Source organism: Lissotriton helveticus, chromosome 12 (genome assembly GCF_964261635.1).
Source record: "Lissotriton helveticus chromosome 12, aLisHel1.1, whole genome shotgun sequence".
In the NCBI taxonomy this organism is placed as follows: Eukaryota; Metazoa; Chordata; class Amphibia; order Caudata; family Salamandridae; genus Lissotriton; species Lissotriton helveticus.
In genome coordinates this window covers 303548053-303574348 of record NC_136073.1, presented here as the reverse complement: position 1 = coordinate 303574348, position 26296 = coordinate 303548053, and the positions used below count along the sequence as shown (strand labels likewise).

Below are 26296 nucleotides of genomic sequence, written 5' to 3'. Positions count from 1 at the left end.
GATATCTATTTGAAGATAACAAATATACTCTACTTTTATAAATTGGAGTGGGTTTTTATTGTGTGTTGTTTCTTACTTATTGACTATTTTATCCCAAATAAATGCTTTACACTTCCATTGTGTTACACCTGACTGCTCTGTGCCACAGCTACCTAGAACTGAACTAAGATTTCATTTAAGAGTAAACCTAACTGGACCTGATACGGATCAGTGACATTATTGCATGACATGGGGGAACATAAAGGAACGAGAGGGAAACTTAGGATGAAGAAAAAACAAATAGAATACAATGATATACAGAAAAATATTCATTCATTTAGCCTGTATGTACAAATGGTGTTTGTTGTGGTTGAAATATTTATGTGGCTGCAAGGTAAAGGGTTGCTCAGGATGGCAACAACTGAGTTTTTAATTCATGTAAACTCATTGCATTGTTAAGCATGAAATGCAGTTTCACTACAATGGATGGAGAGAGAGCCAGGTGTAGTTCCAGATTGTCATTTGTTTGTGAACGATTTGTGAATTTTGTTGTGAGGGATTTTTTATCCCTGCATTTATTAATAACAACAGGGGGATTTAAGAGTCAAACTGTCTCTTTGTTTCCAGAGTTCCATGGAGTACATCAGCCAGATTTTGTGTTGATATACAATACACACAGTTGCAAGATGTCAATGCCACCTGGTATATTAGGGTAAAGCACCAGAAAGTTCTTGGGTGATGAAAAGAAAATTAATTGTGTACACTGATTGTTATTACAATTTGCCATACTATAAAACATAGATTGAAGGTATTTGCTCATTGAAATTATTTTCCCAATTGAAATCTGTGCATGGTATTATAAAGACATTTTTTACATTCTGGTTGGAGGAGAGCCTAGAGCATCCCACTGGCCTCGCCGTCTGCTGCCTGCAAGGACCTCCCCCTTTCTCTCCCCTATTTCTCTTTCCTCTCTCTCTCTCTGTTTGACTCTTACTTTCTCCTTCTTCTAATCGTCTATGGTAAAAAATAAACTTGACACAGAGGATGAATCGCAAACTTTTTTGGGGGCAGGGGGGCGGGTGTTGGTGGGTAAAAACCAGCTAGAAACATTTCTACCTATATAAGTTAATTTTTTTTAGTTTTTCATAATAGCTTATCATAAAGTAATTCATTTTAAATGCTATATGTACATTATGTACAAAGCCCTGTTATGATGCTAGGAGAGTGAATAAGCTGATATGGGTCAGTAATGAGTGGAAGCAACAGCAACAGGAACTGAACCCCTCAATCACATTTAGATTGGAAACATATTTGACTCTGGAGGCTGGAACATTGCAGGCCCTTGACGCTTTAAAGTCAGAAGTGAAGCGGAGCCTAACTTCTTGATCAAACAAGGATTGTACATGGGCATCAAAAAAGATACTCTCAAAATGGGCACAGTCCCTCACAGAGGCCTCAGCACTCGTGGTGGAGGCCCCCCAGTTGTTGGGACTTGGAACAGTGGCCATCTTGGTCACTAAGAATTGGTTGTGCTGTCTCCTATTGACACTATTTACCTGGAGAAACACCCCAGGATCAGATCACCATTTTAACCCACGCCAGAAGACAGGAAGAGTAATGAACACATCACTTAATTGCATTTAAGGTAAGTGTTGGATAGTATAGGGGTAATAATAACTCCAGTGAGTGCAACAGTAGGGTAAGTGTTGGATAGTGTAGCGGTAAAAATTACTATTCTAACTCCAGTGAGTGCAACAGTAGAGTAAGTGTTGGATAGTGTGGGGGTAAAAATTACTATTCTAACTCCAGTGAGTGCAACAGTAGGGTAAGTGTTGGATAGTGTAGCGGTAAAAATTACTATTCTAACTCCAGTGAGTGCAACAGTAGGGTAAGTGTTGGATAGTGTAGGGATAAAAATTACTATTCTAACTCCAGTGAGTGCAACAGTAGGTTAAGTGTTGGATAGTGTAAGGGTTAAAATTACTATTCTAACTCCAGTGAGGGCAACAGTAGGTTAAGTGTTGGATAGTGTAAGGGTACTATGCGTTGTAATAGTATCCATTGTAATGACTTGCGATGTAATGCCTGCATTGTAGTGACATGCATTGTAATGACATGCGTTGTAATGACATGCAATCTAATGGCTACATTGTAATAGCATGCGCTGTAAAGGATGTTGCGATGTAATGACTGCGTTGTAAATGTTGTTTCCCAGCAGAAGGACATAAGAATTGGGTCCCCTGGCAGAGGGTTTGGTGCAAGAGCCTCGCCACAAGTGAGGCTCTACTCCCAGAGTCCGCTGCATACAGTCAAAGACAATGCGCAGTAGACACAGCCAGGCTGCATTTGAAGTAGGGTTTGGTGGACCTTGTCTCACAAAGACTTTCATGTATATTGCTGGAAAGGTTCCAGTAATTGCAGAGGTTCCTTGATCCACTACCATCTCTTAGGGTTCGCTATTCTTACTCTTCATTTACATATAGTGTCCTATCTATGTTGGCACAGTTCTGCCCTCAAAGCTTAGTGTACATTTATCTTCATTGCTGTATGATAAAGTCTACTGTGCAGTCGACTTCTCCTTCATGAGAAGTAGTACTCTCCCATGTGACTCACTGATCAAGACCTCAAGGACAAAGGGACCCTGCCTTCCTCTCCACAACGTTAAGGCATTTTGAAGAGAAGGGTTTAGGCAGCAAGAGGTCCCTGTCAGCTGAAGGCCAGGAGGTCAGCCAAAAAGGGGAGGGACTTTTTGCCCCTCTTTCTATGTGTGGCCTCGGCAAGATATGTAAAGATGTGCGTACGAGACCAAACAACTAGCAGGAAGAGTTCAGAGGGCTAAGCATTATATACTAATACAGCAAATAGGTGTTTCCTTCATTAAGTGCCAAGTAATCCTTACCCAGTCCTTGCAAAGTTTGCCCAATATTTCATCATTTTTTTGCTAAGGTCTTTCTCCTCGTCAGTAGCATTACCTAGGAGAGGGTATGATAAAAAACATAATTATACACGAAGGTTTAAAACAAATATATTGCAAAAGAAAATTTACATTTACTTCAGTTTTGATATCAAGTACATGTTCATATGTTTAAAATGTCCTGCTTTGCAGTGTGAATACAAATTTGGGGCCTAGGCAAGCATCCATTTCAAGAATGAACACACAGACATGCTTTACGCATTACTACTTAGCACAGGGAGCCAACTCGGTTTCACTCAACTATTACATTCAAGTTATGCCAGGCACTTCAAAGCTATGCATGGTTCCGTCCTCTTTTCCAAAGCAAAAGTTTAGTTTACATCCATACAGAAGCTCTTAAACTATCTCGAAGATATTGAATCCATGATTTTATGTTAAATGTATTTTTAGTGCACAGCAAAATGAGCTGTGAGGGCAAAATGGATAAAAACTAAGTGCCTCGTTTAGAAGACGGCAGACCTGGTACCGGATTACAAATGTGATGGATGTCCCATCCACCGTACTATAAGTGCTTTGAAGCAGATTTCACTTGCAATGTGGAAGACTGGATATCCACTACGTGTTGAGGATTTATCCCTCTGCTAAATTCCAAGTAAGGCCCCATGTTCCACATTGTTGTGCTATTTTGCGCGGCAAGTAGCATCTTATAAATCTACAAATAAAAATTGTAATGATATGGAAAAAAGCATTTAAACTCTGATGGGTTTCGCTGCCAAACCTGTGAGGATTTTATTCTATAAAATTAAAATGAAGATTTTTTTTTTCCTTTTCAGTAACGCACTCAACACCGGCCGGATCCCCGGCTGCTACCGAGCCACCCCAAGACGCACCCACGGACCCTTCACCTGCCAATCCTGCAAATTCTCCTGCATCCGGACCTGTACCGCACCCGCCAAGCCGAGCACCAGCAGCAACCACCTGAAGTGCATCCTGCTCAACGCACGATCCGTCCACAGACACGCCGTAGAACTCTGGAACCTGCTCGACACCACATCTCCAGACGTCGCCTTCATCACGGAAACATGGATGAACGCCTCCTCAGCGCCCGACATCGCCATCGCCATCCCGGATGGATACAAGATCACCCGGAGGGACCACGTCAACCAGACAGGAGGAGGCATCGCCATCGTCCACAAGAACACCATCCGCATCACGACCAACTCCGGCGACACCCTCCCAGCCGCCGAACATCTTCACTTTCAGATACACACCGACCCCAAGACCACACTCAGAGGCACCCTCATCTACAGACCCCCAGGACCTCGCACACGATTCAGCGAACACATCGCCGACTTCATCAGCCCGCACGCCCTTGCCTCCCCCGACTACATCCTCCTAGGGGACCTCAACTTCCACCTGGAGAACAACAACGACAACAACACCACCACCCTGCTGGACAACCTCGCCAACCTCGGGCTCAAGCAACTGGTGAACACCCCCACCCACTATGCGGGACACACGCTGGACCCTATCTTCTCCTCCAGCAAGTACATCTCCTTCAGCCACTCCACCGGACTCCACTGGACAGACCACAGCTGCGTCCACTTCAGCTTCAGAAGAACCACGACTCACCATCACCCGCAACAGGTTCCCCGCAGGAACTGGAACAAGATCACCGACGACCAGCTCACCACATCTCTGAACCAGAACCCCCCCGCCAGCTCAACGGACCCCAACCAAGCAGCCAACAACCTCGCACAGTGAATCACCAACTGCGCTGACGACCTCGCACCCCTGAAAAACAACCTCAGCAGACCCGGCAGCAAGAAAGCCTCCTGGTTCAACGACGACCTCAAGAAATCCAAGAAGAACTGCCGCACCCTCGAGAAAGCCTGGCGCAAAGACCCGACCACAGACAACAGGATCGCCCTCAAGCACGCCTCCCGCATACACCAGCAGCTGATTCACACCACCAAGAAGACAGCATTCAGGGAACGACTAGGCCGCAACGCACACAACAGCAAGGAACTCTTCAGCATCGTCAAAGAGCTCTCCAACCCCAGCGCAGGAAACAACGACATCACTCCCTCACAAGACCTCTGTGACTCTCTCGCCTCATTCTTCCACAGCAAGATCGCCGACATACACAACAGCTTCGGAGCACAGACCACGCACCCAACCACCGAACCGACGCCCCCCTCCGCCACCCTCCGCACCTGGACCCCGGTCAGCACCGAAGACACCATCCACACGATGAACACCATTCACTCCGGATCACCAACCGACCCATGCCCCCACCACATCTTCAACAAGGCCGACTCCGCCATCGCACCCCAGCTCCGGGACATCATCAACTGCTCCTTCGACACTGCCACCTTCCCGGAGAGCTGGAAGCATGCCGAACTCAGCGCCCTCCTGAAGAAACCATCAGCAGACCCCTCCGACCTCAAGAACTACCGCCCCATCTCGCTCCTCCCTTTTCCTGCCAAAGTCATCGAGAAGACCGTCAACAGACAGCTTGCTGCCTTCCTCGAGACGAACGGATCCCTCGACCACTCGCAGTCCGGCTTCCGAGCCAACCACAGCACCAAGACCGCCCTCATCGCAGCCACTGACGACATCAGGTCCCTGCTCGACAACGGGGAAACAGCGGCCCTCATCCTCCTGGACCTCTCCGCAGCGTTCGACACCGTCTGCCACCGCACCCTAGTACAGCGCCTCAGCAACACCGGAATCCAAGATAAGGCACTACAGTGGATCATCTTGTTCCTCGCCGGTAGAACCCAGAGAGTCCACCTTCCCCCGTTCAGATCCGAGACCACCAAAGTCATCTGCGCAGTACCTCAAGGATCATCACTCAGCCCCACCCTTTTCAACGTCTACATGCGCCCTCTCGCAGCCATCGCACGCCAGCACAACCTCAACATCATCTCCTACGCCGACGACACCCAGCCGATCCTCTCCCTCACCAACGACCCAGCCACCGCCAGAACCAACTTACAAGAAGGGATGAAAGACGTAGCCGAGTGGATGATGAACAGCCGCCTGAAACTGAACTCAGACAAGACGGAAGTCCTCATTCTCGGATCATCACCCTCTGCCTGGGACGACTCCTGGTGGCCCCCCGCCCTGGGCAGCGCACCCAAACCAACGGACCAAGCACGAAACTTGGGCTTCATCCTGGACTCCTCCTTCTCGATGGCCAGACAAGTCAACGCCGTATCATCTTCATGTTTCAACATCCTATGCATGCTCCGTAAGATCTTCCGTTGGATCCCCACCGACACCAGGAAGACGGTGACCCAGGCACTCGTCACCAGCCGACTGGACTACGGAAACACCCTCTACACCGGAACCACAGCCAAACCACCGAAAAGACTCCAACGCATCCAAAACGCCTCCGCACGACTCATCTTGGACATCCCCCGACACAGCCACATCTTCGGACACCTGAGAGACCTACACTGGCTCCCCGTCAGCAAGAGAATCACGTTCCGACTCCTCACCCAGGCACACAAGGCCCTCCACGACCAGGGCCCCAAGTACCTCAACAACCGCCTGACCTTCTACACACCCACCCGCCAGCTACGATCAACCAGCCACGCCCTCGCCGCCGTCCCACGCATCTGAAGAACCACCATGGGAGGAAGATCCTTCTCCTACCTGGCAGCTAAGACGTGGAACACCCTCCCCATCCACCTCCGCCTGACCCAAGATCACCTCTCCTTCAGGAAGCAACTCAAGACCTGGCTGTTCGAGCAGTAGCAGACCCCCCTCCCCAAGAGCCTTGAGACCCTCCGGGTGAGTACCGCGCTATATAAATGCCGTGATTGATTGATTGATTGTATGTCCCGAAGAGGCAGATGAGTGCAGTTAAAAAACACACAACGCCACGGGGCAACAATTTTTCTCATGCTCCGGTGGGGTTGCGCCAATCCACATATTTACAAGGTCGAGATTAACGACTTAACGTGGCTTAACGCCACCTTGTAAATATGCCCCTTTCCATCGCAGTCTGCTTCGGCAAAGGAGCAGGCAAAGGGTGTGGCAGTGGCATTCCACTGCAACACCCATTGCTTTTTGACTCTGCCCCATTTTTACAAGGATGGGGCAGCGCTAAAAACTAAGGCCTAGTAATACCTGGTCTTAGGATGCTTACACGAGTAGAAAATATTTTTTCTCTCATCGTTTTTTGCTTTTTCTATGTGCGAATGCAGCACACATAGAAAGAGCAAATCACCATTATTGATTTTTTTATGTACAGGAAGGTCTTCCTTGCTGCACATAATCGCCCCTGCAGCGCTGGCACCCTTGCAACAGGGCGGCAGGGTGCCTGCGCTGGCGCTAGGCAGCTCTTTTAGTGCCAGCGCAAGGGAAAACACAGGGGTGCACCATATTTTCGTAAATACGGCGCATCCCTACGTTTTGAAAATGTCGGAGCACGGCATTGCCAAATTTGGTGTAACACCGCGCTCAGGCATTTTCTTGTAAATATCCCCCCCTAGTGTTTCTATATTCACATTTTAAAAATCAATCAACTTCGTCACAGGTAAGTGAAATACTGTTTTTAACCAGCTGAATTTATGGTGTGAAGTGCTTTACTCGTATCGTCTAAATCCAAGTAACCTCACGTGCCTTAAATAATGACCCCAGACCTATTGGAAATTAAACTCTTCAGATATGTTTAAAGAAGCACAACAGCACTTTTATCCTTCTTTACACATATCTCAATACTGCTGTATCAACTTTGCTGGCTCTGCCACTGCTTATGGTGGTCAACTCTGGTACAACGCTAGAAAATGTGGCAAATCAACTTCAAAGAGAGTCAAATATCGCCTGGCAATTTTGAACATTTTCCACCAAAAATATCTGTTGTAGGATCACAGCAGGCAAGGCGCACACAATGGGGGTCATTGGGATGGCGGGCGGACTTTGCCCGGCCACCATCCTCACGGGGATTGGGACCGCCCGCCACAAGGGCGGGGGTCCGTGGGGGTGATATTGGGATGCAGCCGCCACAGTGGCAGCCGTATCCTGCATTTATAACATTGTGGCGGCGGTGCTCTCTGCACCGCCCGCCACAATGCCATAAATGCATGTATGCATTTGCATACACAATGTGGCAGGCACCGCGCGGTGCCTACTGCATTGTATATGCAAATGCAGGGCGGTACCACAGGTACCCCCTGTGTGCACCCCCCCACCCCTCCTTCACTTTGGGGGCCCCCAGGGGGCCCCCAAAGTGAAGACCGCATGCCTTTCCGTGACGGCATTGCCGCAACGGAAAGGCATCGTAAAATGCCCATCATAATATGGCTGGCGGTGTCTGATAGACACCGCCACCAGATTATTTCTTTTCCGCCCCGGCTGAAAGGCGACCGGGCAGAAAAGCGTTGCACGGTCTTTCCGTCCGCCGAAGTCCCTCCCGCCATACTAATATGGCGGGAGGGGGAAACGAGTGAGGATGTCGGGCGGATTACCCCCGCCAGGCTGGCGGTGGCTACCCCGAGCCTGGCGGGGCAATCCGCCCGACATCCTAATGGGCCCCAATGTCTTTATCCACCACAAAGCAACTACAGATATCTTGGGGGGGCAATAGTAGCATAGGCATTAACAACATATCACTATTAGAGTTTAAATGAGCCATCCAGTGAATGATGTCACATTTCATCACAAAACCCAAGGTGGCATCATCTGACAATGCCACCTTCCAGAATGGTTATTGTTGGCGATTGTTACTGACGCAGTATTGGGTAAAAAGCAATGTGTCTACACTGGATATCCCCTTTAACATGCAATGCCTATAAATATTAGGTAGGGTCGTGGGTAAAGGGGCCTAAGCTAGTTCTTGATCTGAAAGCCCTATTGGGTATTCCATCTTTGTTAAGATAAGTATAGAGGAGCCAGGGAAACCTATTTAGAATTAAAAAAAGACCAGCAAAACATTGGAAAACTCACTAAATGGTTCATATGGACAAGAGAATTTGGACGAATAGGACCTCTTCCACGTCATAGCAATGACTGGACAACTCCAGGAGGTTGATAATATTTCTAATAATATAATTATTGCGAGATTGGAGAACTTTGGCCAGATTAGCGTATCAGCAAGTGTTACTAGACCTCCGGTACAGCTCTTAGCACTCTAGAGGTTAGAGACAAAACCATCCCTACAAATAATCTTTGATAAACGTCTATGAAACCCAAGCAGCACATAAAACTTCTCAGAATAGAGCTTTTATGATGACTTTTAATTGTTAAAATAATTTTGACTGCATCAATTGCTTCGGCGAGGGCTGTGTTTTCTAGTGGAGGGAGACCTTGTGTATGATGGAATAAAGGGAGAGTGCAATCATGACAAGTGAGGTCCACATACAAAGGATGATGACTTTAAGTTGAAAGGCGAATCAGAAAAGATGTTCCCAGTCACAGGAAATGTTAATCTGGGCCCTTTAAACGAACCTTTAGAATGGTTAGCAAATATGGCAATGAAACACATGAGTAAGCCATAGATTTGTAAACTCTGTTTACAGAAGAGGAACTACATCCATGAAAATCAGGCGATTGAAGCTGAGAAAGATTAAATAAAAAGTCACATTAAAGAAGTGAGAAATGAAGTTCAAAATCACAGTATCACTATTTAAAACTATTGAATCATTTGACGGTTCTGAAATTTCAATTTGTCAGCTGAAAATAACTAAAAGCTCTGATTTAGAAATGTTTTATGGAGTCACATACACTGTTAACTCAGATATGTTTTACTTCAAACAACTGGGGCCATACTACAGAAGGTGCCCCGGGGGTGCATCAGGCGTTTGTGCCTGCTTTGCGTGCATCCGGGGAACTTTGGTATTATAGAAGGGGCGCAGACGCTTGTGTGTCCCCTTCTATATTACCAATAGCACTGGAGCACTTAAATTGCCAGCGCTACCTTCAGAGGGTGTTCCCTCGTTTGCAAAGGGGCGTGCCCTCTGCACATGAGAGAATTCCTTTGACCCTGCGCCATATTACAGACTCGGGCGCAGAGTCATAGAAGCTCTCAGGAGGCGCACTGATAGTGGGCCAATTAATAGGTGGCACACTGTCAGTGCACCTCCTGAGAGCAGCCCTCTGCAGGGAGTAAAGGGGGTCACATGGACCCCCCCAGACATAAAATTGCAGGCGGGTGTAGTCACTGACTGCACCCGCCTGCAAAGAAATCTCTAATCCCCTTTGAAAGTGCAGGCGGGTGCCACCTGCACTGTGAAAACACGGAGTAGCTGCAAATTAATGTGCTGTCCCCAGGGCAGTGCGAGGTCGCGGCTGCCTGGAGGCAGCGCATATACCATAATGGGATGCGCATTATCATTGTTTGTGCCTGGCACACATTTTGAAGGGTGCGCAGGGCGCAAACAATGATAATGTGTAATACGGACCCAGGTGTGCAGTTTTGCACTTGGAAGGTGGAATACGTGCCAGATTTTCATGATATCCACATAAGATACATTTCTTTATAATACATTGAAATAGAAGACATTTAACAGTCAGTGGGCATCCTGAAAACATGGCACAGAAGTAGCACTTCGTGGTCATCTGTGGAACTCCTCTGATTTATAAATGCACTCTTCGAGAGAATTGTAAGATCCTGAGTTGAGTTAAAAGGATCTCTCAAGGAGGCAGGTTTGTAGGAGAAATCCAGGTTTATTTCTCTTAAAGAAGAACCCATCCGGATGTATGACATTATAACGCATGCTTTTATATCGCATGCCTTTACAACGCTGTTTTTACAACGCATGCCTTTACAACGCATAGTGCTTTGGGACCCTGGATAGTGAATAGTTTAATTTACTATTCCAACTCCATTCCCCGTGGATAGTAGGGAAGGTGTTGGATAGTAAATTAAACCTATTCCCTATCCTAGAGCGCCCCCCAGCTCAATGCGTTGTAATGGTTTGCATTGTAAAAGTTGCGTCGTAAAGGCACTGCGTGGTAAAAGTTGCGTTGTAAAGGATGTTTCCCACCCATCCACAGCTCCACGTCCAAACAAGGCAACAGTCCTGGTCATTTGACTCATTACATTCTATCACCTGGGAGACCAGGAGCAAGTACAGAACACCAACATGTGACATCAGCTGAGGAATATGCTGCATGCAGAAGCATACAGCATACCACAAGAATACCTTTGGGAGACGTCTGAGGGTGAAGTCATGGGTGAATAGCAGCATCTCTTCAAGTCTTAGAAAAGTGGAAAATTCAGGAAGGGTCGAGTTAGAACAGTTTCTGGAAATGCTCAGACTCTATTCCATCCCACTCATCATTTCATATAACTGAGACATATAATGGGTCAACTACAAGCACCTGAAGTGGCCTTGCAGAACATAGCTTATTGTACAGTAAACAGAGGGGATGTGATAAGTGTAACAAGCCCTGCAAAGTGAGAGTATAAAAGCTCTAAGCTAGAATCCAGTATTTACCTTATGAAGGTTCAGGACTCTGGGCCCCCATATACACCTCTGAATCTGAGAAGCAATCTGTGTTCAGACTGCAGCAGGGCTTTGGTGCATTAGAAAGATCCCTCCTCCCAAGATCAGGTGTCATCTTTATATGGAAAGCCCTGGTTACTCACTGCTTACTAACTGCTATGATCTCAGTAGCCCAGAAATTAAAGTTCCCCATTGCGCACTGCCTTGATAAATCGGGGTGTAAGATTCTAGGCATCTTGCCCTTGGACAAGATCACCCTCGTATTTGTTCTTGTTTATCCTAAGTATCTGTTGGTTTGGACTCCCTTCACTGATTAATATTAAGGACCAGCTGCTAAATTTAAAAGTTGCAGACTTCGTGGGTCACAGTTACTGTGGTCTAACCCAGTGGTCCTTAACCTGTGTTTCGAGGACCCCTGGGGGTCCACAATGCCTACCCAGGGGGCATGCAACTGTTTTACAAAGTGAAATTATATTAAGATTAATACTTTAAAATGATTAAGGTATTCACAAATAAAGAAGCAAATTAAAGAAAAAGAATTCTCTCCATATTTGCTTGTAAATGAAACAAAGTATTTCAATATTTTAGATGATGTTTCATGTATACCTGTTTTTGGATTTTGTACATTGTTTTGAGGTTTAAATCATAGAAATTGCTTAGGACGGGGTGGGGGGCTGACTTCTGGTAATGAATCAGTGGGAGTCCACAGAAGTCAAAAGGTTTAGAACCGCTCTAACTCCTCCAGGGGATGGGTATTTGTAAATGTATGATGTTATCAATAGGTGCGGCTGGTGTTGTGGAAGAGTGGCGGGGCGGGGTGTGTGGACAACCGATGATAAAATAAAAAAAAGATTTTAAAAAACGAAATACGTACCTGCAGCCAGTCGTGTTGGCTTTTCCGCTCCTCTCCTCCGCAGGCCCAGGCTCCCAGACTCCACTGCAACCAATCCTTATGCTGCTCTCATGCTGCTGGAAGCAGCGTCAGACTCTGCCTGAGCGCTCTGAATGTGTGCCTGTGCCTCCTGTCTCTAACCCGGCAACGCAGCTCGGGTAGGAGACAGCTTCACTGCACATGACAGATTGACCTGCCTGACACGGCCGGCCAAACCGTCATGCGCATTGATCACAGTGCACTACCACTCCTCCTGCAGCCTGTCCCCCCCATATCCCCGCTCCTTTTGTGACGTTTTGAGGCACTGGCAGTTGCGGCGCCATAGAGGAGGAGCCGCTGCTGATTATGAATGATAATCTGGCGAAATATCTCTTCTGTTGCCCATTCTTGCACAGATTATGATCTCTGCTCTGGTGCTGTCTGCAAAGGATTTATCAATTCGGATTCACTACAAGTTTGATTGTGTACATTTTCTGTGTGATTATATTTTAGGTCCCTGTACTATATTTTATTTTGCACAATGTTTCTTTTCAATATTACCCTGTAGGTGCTGTCTGTTCCTGTAATAAAATCTGTGTTAAAAATCGTGTTATGTTCTAAAATACAGTGAAATAAACGTGGTTAATTATCACACGATAATACAGGTGAAAACTGAAATACTCATGCCTATAAAGTGGAAAAGGACACACAAGTAACTATCCCAATCAGTTAGAGATTCTTGGGTGAAAGGAAATTCTATTTTACCCATAATAATAACGTCGTGATCCATGAAAGGTCCCCCAAAAACAAAACCAAGTTCATCGCCGTGATCTGCTTTTACAAAATCCGGTCTTGAGTCACCATATTGGCTGGGCCGATGTTGGAACTCGTAAAAGTAGACGGGATGGCCCGAATCTAGTAAACAGAAAGAAAAATTCATGAACAAAATACATATTTAAGCAATACTTTCATATTAGTAAATGGTTGAGTATAACTGGAATGCATTTTAGGGGAAGTAAGATCTTGGTTAAATAGCCAATGTGATTAGAGCCTACAGGAAAATTATGAGATTTTCAAACAAATAGGTGCCTCTGAAGAATCAGCGGGAAACTAGATTACTGTTATGGTTCATCACGACTGGAACTGCCCCTGATCCTTAATCACACTGGTGGTTAATTTTCAGGTGGGAGATGAAATATTGCCTTAATTAAGAAGCATCTTTGCTAAAATGTACGAAGGGGGTACATGAACAAATACACCAGCTTCAGATAGAGGTGATTTTGCAAATAAATGCATTTCACATTAAACACAGATCAAACCAACACTGCAATTGCAACTTAAATTCCATTTTATATGATGATGCTTTTGGATGGGTGTTGCTTCTGCAACCATGTGGTGAGTCGCTGTAACCATCATAAAGGACCCTGCATATGGACATTATGTTGGTGCATCACGGTGTGACTTCCTTGTACAAGAACGATTCATAGGCTAATTAAGACATCCCTCTTCCTGTTCCACTAGTGTCTTCATGCAGCGCCCTTCACTGTGTAGTTTAAAGGTCTGGGTGGTGCCAGGCATGTGCGAACCTACTCCCTCTTGCAGGTACTTGTCATGCCAAGAAAGGGAAAGTGTAGACAGATGGACCTAGGCTGCTGGTTTCCGCCTAGGCCTGCTCATCCAATTCTTGTGGATGGAGAATAGTACAACCAGTGGTTAAATTGTGAAAAATAAGAGGCAGGACTCTCCTTAGGAGACAGCTTGCACTAGCCCATTGCTCCAGTAGCACAGTCAAAGACAATCAATGATCCCCTTTACATTTAGTTGCAAGAACCTCAGAAGATTTAGCTGCAATTGATACATTTAAAATACATTAGGTCAGCACAAAGGGTAAAACGTTAAAGTTATTGAAGACTAAGTGGTGTGGTGTCTCGCTGAAAGAATTTCTTAGTAAAACAAGTGGCCCATTGAGGAACCAGCATTTAGTTTAGGCCTAGGAAGGCAAGTAGACATTATTAGTAATTAGCGTGATGTACCTATTTAGCCAATATAGGGACCTAGAACACTAATATGCACGCACTATGTAATAACATAGGGATTAGTATACGCCTTATTATACTCATTAGCATCTGATCATATCTTACGCTGCTTGGCTGTACTGACGCCATTTTGTGGCCTAGCCCGCTCACAGCACTGGTGAAACCCTACCATTACATTCAGCTGATGTAGTTCCCCTGAGAAACAGTATAAATGTAGCTAACTGCTGCTTCTGCTCGTTAGGCCTGTCAAGGTTGTAGGTGGGGGTAGGCTGGATAAGCACATTCCAGGAGGTGCTGTAACGACTCTCTCGGAGTTAGCAGAAGGGAGTCACCCTCTCGACCTTGCTATAATGAGCTGGGCAGAACTGAGAGTGCTTTGTATCCCATATATTAGCATACTATTTTAGGTTAACCCCTCCATTTGTGAATATACTCGAATTATGTATACATTAAGAATCGGGCCTTTTCGAAGAAACTCCATGTTGGTTTCATTTCCCCGTACCTCTTGCTCTTGCTAGGAAAACACGTGACCTGTCACTGTGTAAAGGGAGAGTCTAAAAGTTTGGCCTGGGCTATGAATGGACCATTGATTCTAACTTGGGAAACTCAAGGTTATATCTGCTTTCGTGTGGGATGAACACATTCTTGCAGACTCTCGTGCCTGAGAACGAAAAGGGAGTCATCCTTTCTGAGCTGCCCAGCTAAGCTTTGAACTAATCATGTGTGCCATATATGGTCCTTCCTTCACTCTGAACCAACTTGTAACTTTCCATGTGTGGTGATTTCATGTGTTCACTGAAAGTATATCTGTCTGGTTTTGACTGTAAGCCAGCAGTCTTCTCCGCGCACCTCGAGGGATGAGGATGGGAGAGGCTCCTCTGCGCAGAGTACTTTGTATAATAAATGATTGACCCTTCTTCACTGCCAACTGACTGATTATTGGTAATTGGTAATGGGGGGGGCTATTGGTAAGTATAGCTCCATGGCTCTATTATTTTTTGCAGTACAACAGTTGGGGGCTCGTCCGGGATTCCGCATATGGGGTTGTCCTCCCGTACTACGGGGTGAAATTAGGACATTAGGGGGAACGCTCTGGTCGAGGGGGTTGACTGGCTAATAATTCTGGCTGGACTCCGCTCTCGCGATCAGGGAGCCCCAGCTGCTATTGACCCCTCGCCGGAATCCTTTGAGGTGTAACCTGGGAACTGACCATGTTGGTCTTCAGAAGCTGGCAGTGGAGAATATGCAATCAGACCTGAGTGCACCAGGTGAGTGAATTGTATTATTGGTGTCTTTTGGAATAGCACTCTTGAGCGGTGCTTTTGGAAACAGTTAACTGTATTTGGAGTTTGGTGGTTAGTGAACCACAAGGGAATCTGGGGGTCTGACGTGGCAGTGGAGTGGCTGTACGGGCAGATGCCCCACAGGCTTGTTTGGTGATATGTGAGAAAACATCTGACGCCCTAGTGGTACACAAGGGGTGTACACTTGGCTGGATCCCCTTCGGAAAAGCCCTAGGAGCAACTGGGTAAGCTTGGGACCTGGAGCTACGCGCCCAGTATCCCAGCCCAACCAGCATAGGACTATGGGATTGTCTATAAGGGGGTCCATGGTTCGCCTGTCTGATGATCTCAGGACAGTCTTCGGACTGTGTCTTTTGTGAATCTGTGTGGTCTGGTATCTGATTTGATCGGTTCCCATGAACGGGAGTCGACGGGCTCCGTTCTGATTTGGAAGACATGTCACTTTGGTATTTGGAATTGACGCCTATTTCGCATTTTGTTTTGGTTAAAAGCGCCGGCTGTGTTCTTGCTTTCAATCACTTTTTGAAAAATATGTGTGAGTGGTGAATATATGACTGCAGTATAAAATATAGGAGTGTATGTAACATGGCCATGTAGATATGGGATTGTATGTTTGTAAGATTGCTCTTTTGAATGGAAGTAAGCTATTAGTGAATAAGAATGTTGTGTTGTAGTAAATTGTGTTTTGGATGTTTATGGCGCCGGAAAAAGCGTGTGATTGGATGATTGTGAATATGTAAGAGATTTCTGAGAAGTGGAATTTTTAAGGAGTAAGTATAATCTGGTCTCAACGCCATCAATGCGTCGCAAAAAGGAAATTGATAGGGGTGTAGCTAGAAAAAGAGCAACCCCTGTGATTTGATGACACCCTTAATGTACAAAAAGTACTCATGAAAAGTAAATAGGGACAGATTAAAAGTTTAGTCTGAGAAAAATTGTGTGTATTTCGAATTTTTAAATTGTTCCCATGTGGGTTTGTGTTCTTGATAGCTCAGTGAGCCAATGTGCTTGGTGCAGAGGTTTGGGTTTATTATCAGGGATGAAGGTTCTAACTCTAGCAGGACCTACTGAGACGTTCATCCATTTAAGGTTGATGAAATGTGTACCATTGCATTGGATAGTAACAAACATTTGTTCTAAAAGCTGGTATGTGTGTTATTAGGTTCTGTGAAATATTCACAGTATATGTTTTTTAATAATCTGAGAATAGAGATAACTTTTTAGCCCCTAAAAGGAACAATTATTTTTAAAATAGGGTGATTTATTGCAGGTTAGAAGGAATTTGGAAGGCCTTTTGTCTTTGACAGCTTCAGAGTGAGCAGAAGCTGGGGGCTAGGAGAGCTGCAGAGGCTGGCTCGCAGCCAAGAAAAGTCTGCGCTGAGGTGCTATCTTTAGTTTCTCTGTAAGCAAGATGTCGACATCTGTGACCTCATAAATTAAGGCCTTGTCTCTGAGAAGTGCATTTCTAAATGGCCTTGCTAAAACCGGGCCTCTAAAAGGGGGGGTTCTGGTTTCTCCATAAGAACATCAATCAATTAAAGAACTTTATTCTAAAGGAAAAATATAACAAAGGGTTTCTTTGAAAGTCCCAACATCATGCTAAAATGCTCTGCAGAAATGATACTTTTGTATCTCTGCTCTGGAAAAATAATGTCCACTAGTTGCTTTTATTTAATAGAAAATGAAGTATTGCATTAAGTCTTAGACAGAAAATAAGACGAAGCTCTTTATTAAAATTTTGAAGGTTACATGCGTTAGTGAAAATGATTTGCCAATTGATAATTATTTTTCACAGTGGAAATTGTGGCGCAAAGCTAACATGGAGTGTCAGTGAAACAATTTTACTTTTAGAAAGTTAAAATTAAGGTGGCTTAATGTCGCAAGCTGACTGACAAGATGGTAACAGTTAAGTAATGGAAATTTATTTTTGTGTTTGTTAATGTGTACCATGTTTTGTGTTCTGATTAAAAGTTATAATTGATATTTGTTTGTTATGAGAAATGTCTCTCTTTTGTGTGTTGTGTATTTTTTGCTTCTGCCCACAGATCATTCATGGATTGTTCTGGGTGATTTTAAGGCTGACAAGACACGTGAGTTTGGTTGGTTGAAACGAGATGTGTTTTGGTGTAACTCCTTTGGAAAGAAATGTTCATGTGTTTTTCATGTTTGTGTATTTGGTCCTATCATAAATTGTTCTTGCTGGTCCTGTGTGTCAGAAGTGACACAGTAAGTTGTATTGACAGCTTATCACCACTAGGGCGGCCTGCTGTCAAAAGGAGGGTGAGGAAAGTAAGAAAAAAATGGGAAAAAACTGAATTTTGATTTTAAGCCTGACAAATTAAGCAGGCCAGAATATTGGGTTTTGGGCTGCAGGTTCACTGTGCATGAAGTACATGACATAGTGTTTGTGCTCGCTGCTTATTTGCATGTGTTACTGTGATCTTTCTATGCTTTCAGTGCTTGGTATACAGCAAAGTATACCTGATGGCTTAGCATATGTGTTTTTATTGTATGTATAATTTTATTTTTGTGTCATATTGACACTTCTATTTTTTGACACTACTGCAAGCTCCCCTGTGTTGTGAGGGGATGGACATGACGATGTCCATCTCTGCGCAACAGTTGGCTGGAACTTGTTCAAAGTTACTAAATTTCACAGATATGATACTTCATGCTGTGAGCATAAGAGACAACACTTTACCAGTGCATGTCTAAATTGGCTATAATGGTATTGAAGACAGAATAAAGAGATATACCGGATTAAAAGTGTGTCACCTGCAGTCAGACATGATACTGCTCCTTCCCTTATGAAACGGGCAGCCCTTGATTAAAATAATTCCCTGATTGGATCATAGGGAAGAAATTATAACTTTGTGGCTCTTGCTAAAGGTGATCTGAATTTTTCTGATGCTGCATTAGTTAATCCTGTTCTGCTTCCTAGGTAGTATATGGTATGCCTTTATTCCTTAAAAGGACACCAGGTTTCCTTTTCAGTATTCCTTAATAGGGATAAAAGGCCTCAAAAACGAAAATTACCTGTTTTATAATAAAATTAACAATTATAAAGAATTTTCCTTAGATATGTTGTATTAGACATTAACAGGCAAACACATCATCTGAATACATTGGATTTTGCTATATTGCACACGCATTTTAAAATTTGAAACGTCTGTTTTAAATAAGACTGCCACCATGATCACATTACAACACTGAGAAACAGCGATTATTGCCGCTAAGCCAGCAGCTGTTGTTTTTGTAGCCCACGAATAGCCAGGAATGTTTATTTAGTCAGAACTTTCTCAGTTAAACACAGGTGTAGCTTTGCATTTCACAATCCTTTTTTAAAAAGGGTTACAGAAATGAGGTTCCTTATTTTGTATTACAGAAAAACATTTCAATTAAGGGTTTTCCTCTCTTTAAGCATTTTTGTAAGCATATTCTTGGTTCTGTTGCTGAATAACAATTGTCCTTCAAAAATAAAAGTGGCGCAACATTTTCTTCACGTTTTAAGTTAGGCTTCTGTGCTTAGGCTTGTGAATGAATGCGTCTAAATATGATAGGCTAGGGATATAGCTTGCCTTTATATGTGGAATTATCAAAAATGATTGGTTTTATCAAATAGTTATTAATTATGACAATTTTTTTATTTTTAAATAAGTGCTTTTAAAATCGTTTTTTAATATTTATGAAGCCTAGTACTCATCCTATGACCTCCTAGCATTAAAATTTTGTTTGAGTTATGGTGTCACATAATGAGGACATTTGCGTATGGAAATTTCACTCAGCGCAGGCGTACAAAAGTCATTTTTCTAAGGATCTACTTGAGATATATCTCATGTCCAATCTCTGCAGTTAGTAGAAAACATTCTGAGGATGTTTAATATGTAAAACATGTTTAGGATATTCATTTTTAAGTGTCCCAAATAGCAAAGTCGAAATTAGGCACCAAAATAAACAACAAATTGTGTATTCAGAGCAGTTTTGATCTGCCTTAGGTTTCAGTCAATGCATACATTTAGGTATACATTGTATATGTGAACTTTGATTAACAGATCAGCTTTGCCATATTTATACAGCCCTCATGCTTGTAAATTGAGGCAATGAAATTTGTACATTTACTAAAGGGAGTTCTAGCCCTTTCAAAATTCCTCTGTAACTTTGTTTATGCCCAGTTGCTACACACCAGGATTGATAGTGTTGACAGATGTGAAAGCTGTTTCAGATGTCCTCCTGTCAACTGGAGGAAGGGGGCTAGCTCCACCTAGCTCCCGTACAAATTAAGGCTGGGTAATATGAATGTTGCTCTCTCCTTTTCTCATGTTTTGTTTTGATTGCTAGTTCTTTATTAGCTAGTCTGTGTAAATAACCTCACAGTCCTAATTAGAAGCTGCAGTTTTAGATCTTTCCTGCTGAAATCAGTGAAAATATTAAAGAACACCCAATTGAAGAGACTAGAGGTACTGCCTTTTGCCTTTGTATCCTATGAAAATGACAGTGCATTCTAGATTACAGTAGTCCCATGGTGACTGGCCACTCCCTCGAAGATTGCAGACCACCTGTTTGCAGTCACATTAATAAATGACAATGAATTGTGTTTACATTCATTTGAAGAAACAGAACAATTGTGTCACATTTCCTACATCACTAGGTTCTGCGGGATCTGAATCATAAAACCCTGCAGACCGGTGATAACAATGAGTTCTAAATTCCCATCAGTGACAGCTACAGATGAGGGGCGGACGTCTTGGACCTACAGTCCCAGCACCCAGAAAGTAGCAAAGCTGGACAGAGATCACCAGCGCTTCATCAATGGCATCTCCAAAGTATTGTGCTTGCTCCATCAGACGGCGTTGGATGTCAGAGAAGAAGGAGGAGCTGCTTCTCTGTTTGTTACAGAACAAGTGCAAAGGAGCGAAAGAAAGAGAATACCTGTTGTTGATGATTTGAAGCTTCAGTTTTCTAACTGTCATGTGCTAGTATCCTCTGACAGCGCGCGGTCCCTTGACCCCTTGGCCTAAGTTTTGGCCACACCTTTCCTTTCCTTTGTTCCAACAGAAGGGCAGTGCACCGGAGGATCTGAAATTGGCACGCAGCACTATATTTGTGATACCCATGTTGAAAGAAAAATTAGAATGAAAGAGCAGCCCGAGTGTCCTCTGACACTGAATAACAAGTGTTGGAGCCTGAGAGTGTTGCTGTATGCGACAGCCTGTTGCTCTTTCCTGATTAACATTACCTGGGTCTGCACGATGTGATCTGCGCCCATGACCACCGAAGAGCATGGTATCTGTAGTGCCTGCGGCAGAGGAAAGATATTGGTGCACTGCCTAGAGACATTGAGACTTTCGAGTGAGCTGTGAGTGTTTGCCAGGAGGGCACTCCAACGGATACTAAGAAGAACTATTTTCATGGAAAGGCCTGAATCGATAGGCCCAACGCGGAGGAAGAAAATTTGATGGACGATAGAAGCCTACCAGAGAGGCTTTGAACGGACTCTGGGCATAGTAGCTTGCACAAGCGATTTCAGTACAATTTAAGTAGATGCTAGATAAATCTTAATGATCCATTTGATACCACACAAGGTCTGACACAGATGTAGTAATGATAGTCTCTACTAGCTGTAGGGCCCATGGATTGCTTCTCCTTTTTGATTAGCAAAGGATGATCTGGTCTTGTCTTTATTTTTGCTACATGTGTATAGGTTGAGAGGCCTAATTTTGGTAGTATATATATATTTACTACCCTCCAAGTTAAGTAATTATGTAATAAAGATGTCCTTGAAGTACAGTGCATCTGCATTAGAGTTAGATTCTGAGAGATGACCGAGAAAAAGGTATCATGCATCTAAGTGCTTGCCTGAATGTAATGAAGGTGTTCTGGCTAGATAAGAAACTGAAGTGTAGGGTTTCCAATGGTTCAACATCGCTGAGTACTCTGGTTCTTTCCATTGAGCAAAATGTTTCCCATTAGCAAGTCAGTGTTTTTGTGTAATAACATGTGTATTCAGTTGAATCAGACATATATATTAAGAAAATGTCATTATTAGAATATGTATCCGAATATCTGTGTATAATCAAGCAGGACATATCATTTCATACATGTCATCCAATAGTCGACTTAGGTCTTAGGCCTCAATTTGTATTTTTCTTATGAAAAATCTTTCGCTTTTAGTGAGCTGATTAAACAAACGAAAAACGGTTTTGTGCAAGGTAGTGGTGATCTCACCTTCTGCAGGCATATTCTTCACCGGTTGCCTATTGTATGCGATGTGGTCCAGCTTGTTGCTCTTATTGTGCTATCAAAAAAACAGCTATGATCGTCCCATCTCATACCCCTTCTAAGTCTCAGATACTCCAACAGGAGATCCGTGAGTTAATGGCTATTAATGAGGAAGTCTTCCAGGATTAGTCCCTGATTAGTTAGCTACATCACGCTAAAAGGAGGGTTTGAGGAACCAGAATTTAGTTTAGGCCTAGGAAGGCAAGTAGACATTATTAGTAATTAGCGTGATGTACCTATTCAGCCAATATAGGGACCTAGAACACTAATATGCACGTACTATGTAATAACATAGGGATTAGTATACACCTTATTATACTCATTAGCATCTGATCATATCTTACTCTGCTTGGCTTTACTGACGCCATTTTGTGGCCTAGCCCGCTCACAACACTTGTGAAACCCTACCATTACATTCAGCTGATGTAGTTCCCCTGAGAAACAGTATAATTGTAGCCAACTGCTGCTTCTGCACGTTAGGCCTGTCAAGGTTGTAGGTGGGGGTAGGCTGGATAAGCACATTCCAGGAGGTGCTGTAACGACTCTCTCGGAGTTAGCAGAAGGGAGTCACCCTCTCGACCTTGCTATAACGAGCTGGGCAGAACTGAGAGTGCTTTGTATCCCATATATTAGCATACTATTTTAGGTTAACCCCTCCATTTGTAAATATACTCGAATTATGTATACATTGAGAATCGGGCCTTTTCTGAAGAAACTCCATGTTGGTTTCATTTCCCCGTACCTCTTGCTCTTGCTAGGAAAACACGTGACCTGTCACTGTGTAAAGGGAGAGTCTAAAAGGTTGGCCTGGGCTATGAATGGACCATTGATTCTAACTTGCGAAACTCAAGGTTACATCTGCATTTAGTGTGGGATGAACACATTCTTGCAGACTCTCGTGCCTGAGAACCAAAAGGGAGTCACCCTTCCTGAGCTGCCCAGTACTGAATAGCTAAGCTTTGAACTAATCATGTGTGCCGTATATGGTCCTTCCTTCACTCTGAACCAACTTGTAACTTTCCATATGTGGTGATTTCATGTGTTCACTGAAAGTATATCTGTCTGGTTTTGACTGTAAGCCAGCAGTCTTCTCCGCGCACCTCGAGGGGTGAGGATGGGAGAGGCTCCTCTGCGCAGAGTACTTTGTATAATAAATGATTGACCCTTCTTCACTGCCAACTGACTGATTATTGGTATTTGGTAATGGGGGGGGGCTATTGGTAAGTGTAGCTCCATGGCTCTATTATTTTTTGCAGTACAACACCATGGTGGTGTAATTTGAAGACAACATTTTAGGAGAGGCATACACACAGCAAAAGATGCAATTTAATGGATGCTGTTATTGTATATCAATAAGGGAGGAATTAAGGGATGCAAAAGCCAACAGGGTACACCCCTCTTCAATCAATCACAAACAATAAAGTCCCTTGGGTTATGGTTTAAAAGGGAAGCGGAATCGGTAGTTTCATGACATCATGACCAATGTTCTATGATCATATTCCTTATGGATGAAAGCCCTCACCTGCGCAGCGGTGGCATACTTTACTCCCATTACCAACGGGAGGCGGGCCCTTTGATGAAGCATGCAACCCTTGAGTGGGTGAGAGCTTTCAAGGTTTATGTCTCTGGCACCAGCAGGTAAGCGCGGTGGGGGGGGGGGGGTTTGGAGCGGGGAGCGGGAGGGAGGGTAGCCGACAGATGATGGAATAGGGAAAATAAATAAATCCTATTCCATCATCTGTTGTCTTCCCAAACACCGCGCTTACCTGCGAGAGTCACGACTGTCTGCCACAAAGCTGCCCACTTTGCAAACCAAACTTTTGTTCAGGAATTGCTTCCTAGGTATTCTTCTTTTTGCCACCTTAGGTGCAATTATTTCTTTCTTGCACTTTCCATATCCATCAGTTAAAATATAATGTTCAGTTTCAAAAGGAAAGCTGAGTTTCCTGTCTTTGTCACATTTTCAGCACCAGGATGCCCTACCGTGATCGTTTGCAACTTTCAGGTGTTTCATTCATTCCTTCAATGTATCTCCCAAAACGAAAATAGACAGACAGTCAAACCTACAAGACCGCATTATTCCATTCCACAGCTAGGGACATATTTATCAAGGATTTGAGTTGCCCTCTCGCTGTGCAAAGGGACGCAAAACCAAAAGGAGGTTTATCAAGCCAGTGACTTGATGAATCTAGAGTAACGGAAGGAAGCGCATGTCTCTGCCTTGCATTACTCTGCAACTGGAATTGTGCCATGGGTGGAGCATGGGTGTTCCCACGCATTCACCCCTGGATTTTGACTCATTTCCAGATTTATCAACATGGGTAGCCCCGAGTATGCGTCAGAATTGTACGCCGCCCCACCACAGGTGCAGCAAGGAGAAATGTCTTTATTTCTCCTTGGTTCCTCTTTCCATGTGTGCTACATTCTGCAGCACACTTTGAAAGACGAAAATGCCTCTGAGGATTGTTTTTGTGCAGGAAGGTGTCCCTTCCTGCACAAAAGCAATCCTGTCTGCAACACAGTCACCATTGCAACATGACAAAGGGGTTCCTGCATTGCTGCAAGGCAGCTAAAAGTGCTCCAGCACTAGGAAAATACGGGAATGGGCTGTATAATGGCAAATAAAGCACATTTCTGCCCTTTTCCTTTCACACAGTGCAGCCCAACAAGGTGGCTTGCTGTGGTGCTTTGCATGGACACTCTAGTGTTTGCTAAATTGACTTGCTCCAGTCGGAGGCGCTTCCAATTACAGATTAACAGGTCGACGAAAAAAAATAATGGCTGCTCTGTGTAATCGGACGATTGAACAAAATCATTTTTAATTGCTGCCTCACGTGCACTTTTATTATAGATAATTTAATGAATGTCCTTCTCTGGGAAACAGTGACATTGAACAAACCTAGCCCACTATGAAGAGTTGTGATGTGGGCCAGGGAGGCGAAGCCGGACAAGAAAGGGGTTTGCAGGGAACCCCTATCAGTGGTTGGACCACCGGAAGCGGCAGGGGCAAAAATCCCACTGAAAGGACGCGCCACGATTGGGCGCGACGTTTGAAAATTTACGAACGCCCAATGATTGAAGGCAGTTGAGGCGACCATGAGGGTCAAAAAGGTGGTAGGGGCCGACCTTGACCACAATCGGACCTCGTCTCATTACCTGGGAGGGGGTTCACTGCATTTATATTATAATACCTCGGAGAGATGAAAGGTGCTGCTTGTTCTTCCTATCGGATACATTTTTAAGTCCAAGCAAGGTGAATATGCTTTGTTTTTAGGTAAAATTTAAAATAAAGTGTGCCATTTTCCTCACAAACCCCTAGTGTGCCTGTTGGCTGCATGAATTGAGGCAGCACCACCGAACCTCACAGACTAATTTATATGAGGTTTCATTATTGGCAATCCAGAGATGAATAATAGAACCAGTTTTCTACGGGCATAATTTATGTACAGGCCTCGCCCCAGTGTTTTTAATTCGTTTAATTTCTGTAAGTGATAAATTACGTCCGCGCTCATTTAATTTGCCTTGTTCTGATGACGACCCTCTCATTCTTTTGCGTTGAAACGCTCTCGGCACTTCCGACAATTGGAATGGATTGATACCCTTGGAATTGTTGCATTTGCTAATTAAAAAAAAAATGTTCCATTGTTGTTCTTCTCTTTTACATGTGTACTCACTGTGTGGCCATGTGAGCACTGGGCACTTTATCACTACAATTCTATACTGTGTGTATTTTTGATCGTTGAGAAAAGTCAATATAATATGCTTCATTAAAACCTAATTGTTGGGTACCTTCTTTTGTTCATCTCAGTTAATTTGCTTTTGCTCTTTGACTGATACTTTCTTAATTAATGTTTGAACATTCACCCAATTGGAACCCTTGTAGTATATTTCATTTTTGAATGGAGCGTCTTATTTTGTGATGAGCCCGCTGCATGCCCTATCTCACCTTCCAGAGGGGCTTCCACTTCAATTGCAGAAGGGGACACCTCTGTCCTTGGGGCAAGCTTTCTACAAACAATCATAGCCAGTAAGACAGAGGCTTTTGCATTTTACTCTCCAGGACGGGTCATGGGGAAGGTGGCTCATTTCTGCCACCACTCCCTGGTCAGAAGGAGTGACTACTAGGCTCCAGCAACCCAGCTACATTCTACCATTCAGCCCAAGACGCAATAGAGAGTCTGCAGGAAACCTCTGATGCAGCTCCGTTCAAACTTCCCTCAAAGAATGTTGTATTGAGAAGTACCGCCTGGCTTAAATTTCAAGTCCTAAATAACATTACAAAAATATTGTCACATTGGGTATGCGCTTTCTATCATTAACTCCAATGGGACGATGTTTCTGCCGACAATATTTAGGAGAATAAACGGGCAAATTAGCAAGGGCTTTATTGCCGCTGTAGCGGCACTATTTGCTGCTAAAGCGGCAATTTTTTTATCGTCCTATCAGCAAGCTGT

The 26296-nt window shown here is 44.1% G+C and overlaps 1 protein-coding gene across 2 annotated transcripts in view; it reads right to left on the bottom strand.

Annotated features, from left to right (window-relative positions):
• Window positions 1-26296, bottom strand: part of LOC144799332 (fatty acyl-CoA hydrolase precursor, medium chain-like) — a 395371-nt gene that overhangs the window by 13691 nt on the left and 355384 nt on the right. For both annotated transcript variants that reach the window (XM_078670579.1, XM_078670580.1), the window contains exons 12-13: window positions 12989-13138; window positions 2879-2951 (exon numbers count right to left, since the gene is read on the bottom strand). In XM_078670579.1, coding sequence (XP_078526705.1) covers window positions 2879-2951; window positions 12989-13138 — 223 coding nt within the window. The remainder of the gene's footprint in view (window positions 1-2878; window positions 2952-12988; window positions 13139-26296) is intronic.